Consider the following 13,055-nt stretch of genomic DNA (forward strand, 5'->3'; position numbering starts at 1 on the left):
TAAGTATAAAAATATAATTTTATTGAGTAGAATGTATCATCAGTAGTATCAATACAAAGTGGTAAGGATCTCCAACATGTGCATTGAAACAGCTTTCAGCTTGTACTTGTTTTGAGCAAAAGGAAAAGGCGTTTTTGAAGGTTGTTTTAGTACCTTAAATGGGTGGAGAGTATATTGGGCCAAGATGACTCACCCCAAAACTTGAGGAAAATTTTGCTAGGTGAAAAATATGTTTTCCTTTGCTATTTCTGATCTCTCAATATAGGGGTATCTGAGTCAACTAATCAGTTTCTGTCAAGATAATAACATTCTTACCAAACCTCTAAAATAGTGTTTTAAACTTGAGCCTGAAATGATATTTGCTTCCCAGTAATGATGGAAAACACCAGTGATGTCCATGTTATAATCTGTTTGGATCATCACAGTCATTTCAAAAGCCTTTAACAGCAGTATTTCGGAGCTATGTTATATGTTTGCATAGGCCCTTGGGTTCTTTTGAATTATTTTGTGCTTCAATGTGTGTTTGTCACATCAACCCAGCTTCAGTAAATGGAATAGCATGCAAACACATGGCAACCCTGTTGAATAACTGTTTATCACTGTCCACTTGTTGCTTGTTTGGAAACACCTCCCTTATTGTGGCTAATTTTGTTCCATAAATAAAGCCTGTAAGAAACCTGAGAGTATTTTAGAAAGCCCTCTAATATTATTGGGTCTTTCAACCAAATGCACCATAATGAATATGCTTGAAAAACATTTGTGGAACCTCTGGAATTGCTGTCATCTGGAGTTAAATCACTTGGTGATATAGAGACAATATTGCCATGACTTGGGGTTCCTTGCACCTTAAATACACATACATTTTTATTATGAAGGGCATCACATCTGGTTCTTGATACAGAGTCAGTGGTGATGGACTACGACAATTTTGTTGCATTGCTCAGCACACGGCACTACCATTTTGTCTTCTTTTTTGTTCCTACGTACAGCTTGACCCAGCTTCCTTCTAGATGCAAAGGTAGCCTTGCGTATTTTGTGAAAATACATTACCTTCCGGACTACTATCCCAATCCACGTTCTCATACGAATTCCGTATTTATACAGTGCGCTCCAGTGCTTGACTCTTCATTCATTTTATTCCACAAGTCTATGTGAAAGGCACTTCTGGTATCCTTATACTCTTCATCAACTAATATACACAGGCCATGCATCAAGTCTTCCCGTCTCCTCTTTCTGGCCGAGCCCCTGGAACTACTTTCAGTACAGGGGTTGGCATTGTTTGGCTGCTGGGAGATTTGCGTACATTACACATGCCACTGTAAAAAAAGTAAAAAAGTAAAAAATTACAAATGTTTCAAGTAAAATATATTCACAATAACCCATAAAAGCTTTTTTTAAAAAATATGTTGGGGGATCTAACAGTGCCAACTTATGTTTAATGTCAAACAATATGGGTTCCTTTATCACAATTACTTCTACTTAAGGCAGTGTTTCCCAACCTTTTTTGGGCAAAGGCACAGTTTCATGAAAAAAATCTCGAGGCACACCACCATTACAGCCCCGTGACGTCAGCGCGCAGCGTCACGCCAGGAGGGACGCACGAAAGTGTAAGTTTCAATTTCCCCCCCTCCCCCTTGCCTTCCTTCTGTGCCAACCGCCAAAAAGCCAAGAAAAAAGCCAAGACTTTAGGGCAGCAGGTCGACACGGAAGAAGCTCCTACCTAAGGACAGGTGCGACGGCCGTGTCCTCTTCTGCCACACTTGGCAGCCCTGCCTCACGGTCGTGACTCCCACCCTGATTTCTCCCCGCAGGTCGAGCGGCACAGGCAGCCCAATGTGTCCAGCCCAGACACAAGCCCCGCTTCCCCACTCTAGATCCTGAATGCGACCAAGTGCTCTGGACTCCCGAGCAGGGTGGGAAAGAGGACTCGCATCTGGTAGCCTCCGGGCTCCTCGCCTGCTCGAGGGATGGCATTGCAGGCAAGCTGCCGGCCGTCGCCATCGCCACCCCCTCATGCGAGTGGACCTGCCCGGAGTGGTGGGCCGGGGGAGGCTCGCTCTCTGTGGGGATGTGGCCCGCACGCGCGGCCCCGCTTCCTCCTGCCCAGGGCTGAGCTCCTTACCCGCGATCTCGGTCTCGCGCACGCGGATCCCACTTATTCCGAAGCTCGCGCCACTAGCCGGGGCTCTCACACCGTGCCAGGGTGAGGCGGCGCGGCCCACTGACGTCATCGCGGCTCGCCGCCGCCCTCGACTTCCCTGTTCCCTCACCTCCCTCGGGTCGCCGTGGTTACCGAGGACTGCAAGCTGCTCGGGCGAGCGTGGGGCATTAAGTGGGAGAAGGAAAATTAAAATTAAAACTCGCCTGAAGGCCGCCTCTCCGGATATGAAGCTATCTTTCGATTTTTTTAATTTTTCCCGCGGCACACCAGGCAACGTCTCGCGGCACACTAGTGTGCCGCGGAACACAGGTTGGGAAACACTGACTTAAGGTATCAAAAACACCTTACTGGGCCTTTGATAAGGGAAAATGTGGTAATGTCTGCTATCTTACATTTTCCACCTAGCTAATTTTCCTTATTATTTTTTTCGGGGCAAAGGGAGTTTCAGCATGGCTGATGAATTTTCCACTCTAAGGACTAGGTTTCAGACCTTTGTCCCATTTAACTGGTGGCATGGCTTTACTATTCAGCTTTCATTGTCACCTAACGTACTACCAAACCATTCCTATCTTTAAAAAAATCAAATTCTTTTGTTATTCTGCCACAATTGACATAAACATACAATCTTTATATAGATTTACAAATACTACCAAAGCAGTTATTTTTATTTCATTTATTAAATCTGTATACCCGCCTTCATCTCAGGACGGTTCCCAACATAAAAATACGAAATACATACGAAAAGCAAGAACATTAAAGACACAAACCAATGAACGCCCCTCCCCTCCCCAAACACATTTAGAAGGGCATTGGGTATTAATCAGCCAGGCTGAAGAGGAACGTTATAGCCTGGCACCTAAATGTGCATAATAAAGGCACTAGCAGAATTTCCCTGGGGAGAACCTTCTATAAATGGGGAGCCACCAACTTGGATGGCTTTAAAAGAGGATTAGACAAATTCATGGAGGATAAAGCTCATCGTTGGCTAGTAGTCACAATAGCTGTGTTCCACTTCTGAATACTCTTTGCCTTTAGTCCTAAATGGGCAGAGTGCTGCTGTGTTCATGCCCTGCTTGCATGCTTTCCACATGCCTCTGGTTTGCACTGTGAAAACAGGATGCTGGACTAAGTGAGCCATGTGCCTGATGTAGCAGGCTCTTTTCATGTAAACCACAATGAAACTTTACTATAGGGATGGCTGTAAAAATACATATGAAACAGATACCATGAATTGCCAGTGACATCTATCACTGTACTGAAAGCTGCACTCAAAGCTCAAGTGTTTTAATGGCTCCGTATTATTCTATACCACAGCACAGGCTAGGCCTAGGGTTCAGTTGGTTAAATAAAAATTGAACTCCGCTTTCATGTCATTGTTGGACCTTTTCTCTGATCTGGAGTTTAATTTGTTCTTTGGTGTTTGTTTGATATCTGCAAATGACTGTGGTTCTCAACATTATACATGTATAGAGTGTGTATCACTATAAGCAACCTTTGAAAACTGTTGCTCCTGTGTTGAAAGTGTATGCATGCACCAGACATGCAGAGTCTCAACCCCATTTGAAAAGCCCTACTCATCAAATCCTGAAAATGTATTCAAAACACAAGTTTGACAGCTTTATCTAGGTGGTGTGTAACACAATACCATTGCACAGTAGCGTAGACAGATTTGCAGTCAGACAGGCACTATACTAAAAACTTTAACAGGATAGATGAAAGGCAATAAAAAAAATATTAAAGCCATTTTCCATTTAATCAGATATTTTGAGCATGTGTGTGTATATATATTTGAATATGTCTCTTTGTACGTATTATGTTTTCTGGGGGACACATAATATAATGTAATAATATATAATATAATAATATATAATATAATATTTCTTAAGGAAATCAACCCTGAGTGCTTACTGGAAAGACAGATCCTGAAGCTGAGGCTCCAATATTTTGGCTACCTCATGAGAAGAGAAGTCTCCCTGGAAAAGACCCTGATGTTGGAAAAGATTGAGGGCACAAGGAGAAGGGGACAACAGAGGACGAGATGGTTGGACAGTGTTCTCGAAGCTACTAACATGAGTTTGACCAAACTGTGGGAGGCAGTGGAAGACAGGAGTGCCTGGCGTGCTCTGGTCCATGGGGTCACAAAGAGTTGGACATGACTAAACAACAACACCACACACACACACACACACACACACACACACACACACAGAGTTACATACTGCTCTGGATATGTAACTTTCGGGTTGCGAACGCGGCAAACCTGGAAGTGTATACTTTTGGGTTTCACCGCGCACGCATGTGCAAAAGTGCTCATCATGCTGCGTGTGTGCGCAGAAGCAGCGCCTCCAGTTACAGACTTTTCAGGTTAAGTACGGACCCCCGGAACAAATTTAATTCGTATCCAGAGGGTCCACTGTGTGTGTGTGTGTGTGTGTGTGTGTGTGTGTGTGTATATATATATATATATATATATATATATATATATATATATAGTGTCCCCTAGAAAACATAATACAAAGAGACACATTCAAATCTACTCTCACTCTTCATTAAAAATAGAATCCATGACGTTTTATCAAACTTGAAGAAGTTCTATCTAAAAGAACAAACTGGGGCAAACATGACCCTGTTTGCTTACAGTTATTTATATATTCCAGGGACAATATTTTTCTTGGCAGTTTCAAAGATTGTAAAAACATCCATTAACCATTACTGTTTGTGAACATGCTATCTGAAGGACCATCTTCTCCCACACAACCTTTCCCACATATTAAGAACTATCAATGGAAGCCCTCTTCCGTCTCCTGAAAACACATCTGGTTGGGATAAGAGAAAAGGCCTTTCTCGCTACTGCGGCCTGAACTGATCCCTCCCAAGGCTGGCCTTGCTTCTTCCCTAATGGCAGTTCGCCATATTACCAAGACAACCCTTTTTAGGAAAGATTTTCAGTGTTTTGAATTGGTTGCAAGCTTTTGATTTCTGTATTCCCTCTGCTGAGAGTAGTTACTACATCTAACCTCTGAAGCTGTGTGTGTCCACGGTTCCCTTTCACTGATGAACTGGGGTTCAGTGAACAGTGCCCAACAGCTACTTTCACATTAGCTGCCCCAAATGTCTCATAAATCAGAATTAATTTTCATGTTTACATTATTATTAAGTCAGGATAATGGGTTAATGCAATATGTTCAGGGGTACAAAAAACCTCACATTATTCATTTACATGGTTTCCTGTTGGCTTGAGGCAGAAAGTGTCTAGGCCACAGAGCACTGCAGCCAATGAGTCGCTAGGAGCGGAGGGGGCGGAGTCTGAGCTGATAGGCAAGGTGGAGGTAGTTGTGGTGATGGTGATGTCAAGCCAGATCTCCCTCTTCTGCTGCAAGTCTCATTTCAGCTTTCTTGCACCCACAACCAAAATAAGGGGGAAACTCGCTTGTGCTTTAAAATGAAAATATGCAATATTTTAAATATGGATGAATTCATGACTATTCCCTTGCCTTAACTGAAAGTAATCCAAAACTGAAACAGAAAAATTATTTTGCTTTGATCAGTTTTATAGCTGCACACCATCTGATAACATGAACACCATCCATTCTTGGCCAGCCACAAATAGACATAGAAAAGGAGGAAGTCTCATGTATATTGGTCTATTGTACCTACACTTAGAACATAATGACCAAATCCTGGCAATTTCTACGTCTGATGAACACTGTATTTCATAACATATAGAATCCAACTTATTCCCATCATGTGCTGTGTCAGTTATTATGCTCACTAAATGCTTTTCACTAAGATGTTAAAAAGTCCTGAACTAACCACAGATTGTATGCTGAAGTCCCCCACCCCAAAGTAAAATAGCTGCTGGAATCCTGTGAGTACACTTACTAGAAAGTAAGCACCACTTAACAGTATCAGTTAATTCTTAGCAAACATGGACAGTATCAGAACGCATGTCTTCAAGAGTTCAACACTGCCTTCAAGCCAACCTCAAACTCAACAAGGGATCTACGCAAAAATATACAAAACAATCCCTATGCTATTTATAGTTGAAGTGCATTTTGGTGTGACACATATGAATAACAAAAATCCAAAACACATCTAAAAAAACCATCCATGTAATTTTGACAAATTTATACAGATCCTAATTCAAGAAATGCTTGAGGATTAGCGCCCGATCCATTAGAATTAAATCAATGGATATTTCGCCATTGATCTCAGTGGGAGATGGAATTGCTTTCTTCAGGAACAATTCAGAACCATTATAATCACAGTTGCAGGTAGGTAGCTGTGTTGGTCTGCCGTAGTCAAAATAAAAACAAAGGTATCTAAAGAAGTGTGCATGCACACAAAAGCTCATACCAATAACAAACTTAGTTGGTCTCTAAGGTGCTACTGGAAGGAATTTCACTATAATCACGGCAGTTTTGCCACTGAGAAATGTGGATTTACTGCTTTTGTGCTTTAAGCAGTATTTTTTTTTATGTTGCTCTATGAACTCACAGTAAGCAATGTAAAAGCTGATTATTTAAAACCATGGAGAGAGAAATTAGAGATGCTCAACTGTTTATAATTTTAAAACTCAAGTGTTTTACTAAGCTCATCATTCGCCAAGACGAAGCCCCATTCATATTCAAAACTCTTAACCAGAGACTAAATACTGGAAATCAATGTCCTTTTAGCTCGTGGGGACTAAGGCCTGAAATATTTTTTAAAAAGAAACCCGCTTCTGGAAAAAAGTTAACAGATGACATTAACACGTAGGCACAAGGCCCGGGTCTGGCACTTCAAGGCCTTCAAAACATTCGCAAGCGAGGCCTGATTGGCCCGCAGCGCGCCGACATTTTAACTGGAGATTTTTTGGGGGGAGGGGGTGGTTTTGTTTTCGGTCCATAAGCGCAGCCTCCAACTTTCCCTCCTCCTCCTCCTCCTCCCTAGAGCCACTGTCACAAAACGCTGAGTGGCAGCCGGAACGAGGGAGAATTCAAACCCTGCCGAGTCTCCCACGGAAATCGAGCAGGGCCCGAGGAGAGAACCGCTCTGAGGGGAGCAGGCCTCAAGCGCTTTATAAAGCGAAGCTCTCTCATGAGGGAAAAGGCCAACAGCCCTGACGCGGCCCTTCCAACCGCCGGTTTAGGCGGCCGCCGCGGCCTGGCTCTCCCCCCCCCCCCACCTCAGCCCGAGCCCACCCGAGCAAGGCCTCGCTCATTGTCTCTCACACAAACCCTGGCAAACAGGAAGCCACCTCGGCAAGGGAGGGGGAGGAGGGGAGCGGGGGCCGCTCCCGCAAGCGGGCTGAGCGACAAGAGGCGAGGGCCAGTGAGAGCGCGGGCCGCGCGGCGTCGCAGCCAATGAGCTGCATGGAACGCCGCGAGAGCAAAGTGGAGGGGGGGAGGCGGGAGTTCCGGGCCAGCTCTCAGGGCGGGCGGGCGCGCGCGCGCAAGGCGGCGGTAGTAGTGGTGGTGCTGGCGGTGTCGGCCGGGCCCCCTCTTCCCTTTTGCTCCAAGCTCCACCTTTCGGCTTCCTCGCACCGTCAATCAAAACAAGTGGGGGGGGGGACCCCGGAGTGGGAGCCAGGCCGCCGCCTCCTCCTCCTCCACCACCACCAGCAGAACCACCTCCGCCGCCGCCGCTTCAACCCCGCGCGCACAATAAGCATGTCCCCGGCGGTGGCGACAGCAGCAGCAGCAGCGGCGGCAGCTGCCTAGCCGTAGCAGCGGCAGCGGCCGCCAGCGGGGCCTGCGCGCCAGAGACCAGCGGGGTTCAAGCCAGCGCTTTTCCTTCCTTCCTCCCTTCCCTCCTCGCCTGCCAAGTCGCTCGCTCGTCCTCCCGCCATGACCGGTACGTACGGGGCCTTGTTGTTGGGGAGCCGCCGCCGCCGCCGCCTCGGTTGCTGCTCGTCCGCCGCCGCGCGTGTCTGCCTGCGAGTGTGGCTGGAGCGGCACTGGCTGAGCAGGAGGAGCAGAGCCAGGGGGAGGAGGGAGAAAAGAGGGGCAGGGGCAGCAGGGACGGCGGCAGCGGCGCGGAGGGAGGGAGGAGGAGGAGGAGGGAACAGAGGGAGGGGAGCGGAGGGAAAGCAGGGCGGGCTCGCCTTGCGCGGGAGGGAGCGAGCCAGCGAGCGAGCAAGCGCCGGGGTGATGGGGAAGGGAGGGGGCGAGCGCGCCCGCCAGTGACTCTCCTCCCCTCCCCCCTCGGACCGATTCTCTCCGCCTCCCCCCCCCCACCGCCCAACTTCTCCTTCCAACCCCCCCGCACCACCAAACAACCCGGCCTATCTTTTTTTTTTCCTAACCCCCCCTTCTCCAACTACTCCCCCCCCCGGTTATGCGCGCAGCTCCGGAGAAGCCCGTGAAACAAGAGGAAATGGCTGCCTTGGACGTGGACAGCAGCGGCAGCAACAGCGGCGGCGGCCCCCACGGCGAATATCTGCAGCACGGGAACGGCGGCTCTGCAGCGGCTTCGGCCGACGCCTCGGACGAGTCGGGCACCCCGCAGGTGAGAGGCGGGAGGGCGGGTGAAGCAGCAGGCTTCGGGCCCGGAGCCCTTCTTTCCCCCCTCCTCCCCACCCCCCCGGCGGTGACACGTCGCGAGCGCGGGGTTTCGGTGGCTGCGGCGGCGCCGCTGCTGCTGCTGCGCGGGCGGAGGGAAGGGGACCGACGGAGACGCGCCCCGCGCTAACCCACCTCTCCCGCCGCCTGTCTCCCGCTCCCCCCCCCTCACCCCACCCCAGGACACCCAGCCGTCGCCGCTGGCGCTCTTGGCGGCTACCTGCAGCAAGATCGGGCCGCCGTCGCCGGAGGACGACGACGACGACGCTTCTCCGCCTGCCGGAGCGGTAAGTGCCCGCCCCGCCGCGCTCGCACGGCCTGCCGGAGAAGGGGGGGGGGAGAGAGAGGCAGAGACGCCGCAGACCGACCGCCCGCCCGGGGGGAGGGACGCGGAGAGACACCGCAGAGCACTGCCCGCCCGCCCGGGGGAGGGACGATCGCAAGGCCGACCTGCCGGGGAGAGGGGGTCCCCGAGCTCCCCTGCCTCTCCGGGAGGAGCCGGGCGGGCGGGCGGGCTCCCTGGGGTGGGTGGGGGGAGAGGAGGAGGAGGAGGCGGCACCGGGACATCCCCTCGAGCCTCTGAATGCCGCGGCGCCTCTCGTTGCATCTTCAAACGGGGCTTGACGGGGCGGCGGTGGGGGGGCAGGCAGGCAGAGAGGCGGGAAGCTTTGGTTTCTCCCGCTCACCCCTCCTCCTCCCCACCCCAAGGCAAAGGGAGGTCTATCTGGGCTTTCCACCCCACCCCCCTTCCTGCTCCTGAATGTCAGCTGTCACCCCAGAACCCCGCAGCAGCACAAAATGTAGGCTGGGTTGAAGGAGAGGAGGAAGCGAGAAGACACTTTAAGGGCAAAATGGCTGGTTGGAGGGAAGGGGGGGGGGAAAGGAGAAAAGAAAAGGCAGCCTGTACTCCCTAGCGGAAGCGAGCTATTTTGAACGCTGTTTCTGGGCGCAGTTAACAGTACACTGCAGATCAGTGTTTTTGTGTGTGTGTGTGTGAAAAAGGGAAGTTTTGACACTCAAACCACCACCACTTTGCTTTCTTTCCTTGTGTGTTATCTGCCCGGTAAATACCCTGACTAGTTTTTAGAGGTGCCTGCTAGGAATAGGATGTGACGGAAAACAACATGTCAGTGCTTTGCTGTTAAAAAGGAGCAGGTTTGAAGGTGTGTGTGGGGGGGTTAATTGAAATGCAAGTTTTAAGTGGTGGGGTGATTTGGCATTTTACGTTAACCTTTCAGATTTGATTCCATGGGTTTGCCAGAAATGGATACTCTCTTTAATTTCGACCGCGTCTGTACGTGGGTGATATAGGGAATTGTATGTTTGATGCCGAATGAAAATCTTCATCTTTTCTGTGGCTTCCTGGTTGTTCTCTAGATAGTGTTTATGGTGTGAATAGGAAATGAGTATTGCGGCAGAGGGGAATAGAGTGATTAGGTAGCTGTATGTGGATAGCATGGGAGAACCTTCATTAGCTTCAGTGACTGTTTGAATTCAGTCCTTTGCATACATGTGCATAAGTCCCTTTGAATTCAGCGGGACTATTGAGTAAACATTCGCAGTCATACACTGTTCCAGTGTCATCTTAGATAACTTGAACTAGGTTATTTGGCATCTGATGGCCCCTTCTTAATTTTAATGTATGCTTCTGTGGCCCCTTTGAGTGCTTATGAGCCCTGTCAATTTCAGTGGCATTTAAAAGCCATGTGAGTGGATTAAGGAATGTAGCCTCACACAGCAGAACGAAAAGTATTTATTATCTTCATTGCACACCAGGAAGCTAAGATGTAGTTGAAGCTAATCACTTGTCCACAGCCTCAGTGAGTTAGTGTCAGAGCCTGGAATAGAGCCAAATTTTAACTTGCTCATCTGTGTCCTTCCAAATGTGTGACGCAAAGGAAAAATAATGCAGCAATGTAGTCTCTGGTTCTCAGAGAGCCTGAAGCAAGGTTTTCACATTCTCCATCCTACAATAAATTTATTAAAACAGGATCTAAAATGGCACTCAGGTAACGTTAAAACACTTATTTTGATAATGGTTTAGCCTTATAAATGGGATGAGCTTTTAAAAGGTAATTGGGAATTGGCTACAGGAAATGTGGGCAGGCAAGAAGCAGGCATGTGAGACAGAGACAGAAAAAAAGGAGAGTGAAAAAGAGCACAAATGAAAAAGACCTTTCCACAAAATGTTATGGTTCCCTGCAAATATTTATATGTTTGGATAAATGGTTTAAATCAGTGGTGGGCGTCCTTTTTATGTTGACAGCCACATTTCCTTGGTGGTAATTGGTTTGGTACCTTTTAATGACTGTATGTCACGGCCAAAGCCAAAAATGGGTAAGGAATACCTCTTTTTACTCAATAGCTCCTCTCTGAATGGTAGTTTGGCACCAATAGGAGCTTTTTTCTTAGCCTAATTTCCATTTGGGGGTAGGCAGGGCCAAAGAGGAGAGGCCTCGGATCCAGACTAGAATTATGGTTCCCACCCCTTTTTCTAACCATTTCTCTCAGTGTGCCTTTCTCCAACTATAGCTAATCCAGGATGTAGCTGATCACACATGGCGTTCTCTTGTGCTTTTCATAATACTAGTAATTCTGAGACCTCTGATTGTATTTCTACATATCAAATATATAAATAATGGCAGTAGATGAAAATAGTTGGAGAAGAGAAGCATTGGCATGAATTTTCCTGAAAGGAATCTTCTAGAGTAGATACTTCCTTAATGGCATTTAATGGAATGTTTCTTAACGAAATGAATCATTGCAAGTAAAAGTGCTAACTAAATAGCAACAAAATGATCTCATCTTTGTGTCTCATCTCTGGTATCAATGAATTCTCCTGTGAATGGGAAGGGAAATTGCAAACACATTCTTACACACTCAGATAAGAAAGCAAGCCACCTACCACAAATCTCTCATCCACAATGAGTTGTTGCTAAAAGTAATTGTCAGCATTTATAATAATTGGAAAAAGGAACTGGGTTCCCCCCAAGCCTTTTAAGATTAAGATTTAAATTATGTCCAACTTCTTATCAAACTTTCCAATGCAGCAAGGATCAAGTCACAATATTTGCATTCCCAAATTCAGTTTACTTTAGACCTCACCCTAATAACTTGCAAAGTTGATTTCTGGATTAGACTACTATAGTCTAGCCATACTTCAGATATTTAACAGGAAGTTAAATTATGAGAATTGTCTTCCAGAATTTAGAATTTTGCCGCAGATATAATGCTAATATTTCCTTCCCTGACTTACTGGGCCATTTAATTAGGACTAATTTTGTAGAGTGTGCTTTACACTAAAGTCTAGTTCAGGTATCACAGCAGGTCGGCCATTGTGAACAGAATTTGTGATCACTTCTGATTCCTAGTTAACACATCACAATAGTTGAAAACAAGTTATGATTTAATGTGAAAGGGAAATGTGTTGGTGCCTGCTACTCAAAAGTTCCCATGGTATTTCTTTCCCAGTGCTGGATATGCACCACAGACAAAATAAGCCAAGTCTGATTCGTTGCATCATCTGTAATTTCTTTTATGATTTGTTTTCCCAGAACCAAGGACAAACCTTGTTTGTTTCTAGTGGTTTAGATGGCATGTCAGCCTAAGACTCTGGCTTATCTCTGGCATGGCATCAGGAATGAGAGAGTATTGCTATTAACTGCACCTTGTTTTAATCGGTGGTTTCATGTGGCATGCGAACAAGGCCAGTTGCTGTATCTGAATTGGTCAAACAATAGCAAATTGGAAATTTGTTCTGAATATAGCAAGCCCAAATTATTGCCCCATTTTAAACATTATCTCTACATAGGTCTCTCTGCCAGTTCTGCAAAAGAGTACAACCTTTTTGAACCTCCAGGATCTCTACCGATTCCCCTGGGATTGCATCACTACCATCCTTCCGAATACTGAACTTTGTGGCCCTGCATCTAAATATTTGGCAGCAATTCACACGCATAGTGGGGGTTTCCGCATGCTTATGGGTTTCCTTGGCTATTCACAACAATACAAGGTTGTAAATAACCCCCCCCCAAAAAAAAAAAAACATGGTTGGCCATGCTGAGGGTGGTAACTGGGAGAGCAGGAGCTATCTGAGTCTGGAACAACATACAGCATCTCAGAAGTGGGTAGGGATAACGGCTGGGGAGTATGTGCCCTATGTCGTAAATGTTCCTTCTGTGCTACATGGAGACATAGCATTGAGTAAGGAAGAAATGAGTCTTTCTCCAGCAACCAACTCACCTCCCGTGTTAAGAGGCTGGGGCTGACAGCCATCCTTGTTCCTGAGTAGTACATAACACAGCAAGAGGAGCTTTCAGAAGGTGCGTAAATAACAGAACTGATCACCAAAC

The 13,055-nt window shown here is 47.1% G+C and overlaps 1 protein-coding gene and 1 long non-coding RNA gene across 3 annotated transcripts in view; one reads left to right on the plus strand and one right to left on the minus strand.

Moving 5' to 3' along the window:
• On the minus strand, positions 1–9,030 carry LOC308581803. Its single transcript, XR_014005293.1, has 2 exons — positions 8,924–9,030; positions 1–1,316 (listed from the first exon to the last, which is right to left on the minus strand). It is a non-coding gene; the product is annotated as an uncharacterized lncRNA (long non-coding RNA).
• SP3 (Sp3 transcription factor) overlaps positions 7,570–13,055 on the plus strand; it is a gene marked incomplete at its 5' end in the record, with an annotated part of 25,083 nt that continues 19,597 nt past the window's right edge. The window contains 3 exons of one of the 2 annotated variants that reach the window (XM_081164355.1): positions 7,570–7,996; positions 8,490–8,650; positions 8,886–8,990. In XM_081164355.1, the coding sequence (XP_081020481.1) occupies positions 7,990–7,996; positions 8,490–8,650; positions 8,886–8,990 (273 nt within the window). Of the gene's footprint in view, positions 7,997–8,479; positions 8,651–8,885; positions 8,991–13,055 lie in introns of those variants that run through there. The other variant, XM_081164354.1, reaches the window with a different exon arrangement.

This window comes from Podarcis bocagei, assembly GCF_964188305.1.
Source record: "Podarcis bocagei genome assembly, chromosome: 1".
NCBI lineage: Eukaryota > Metazoa > Chordata > Lepidosauria > Squamata > Lacertidae > Podarcis > Podarcis bocagei.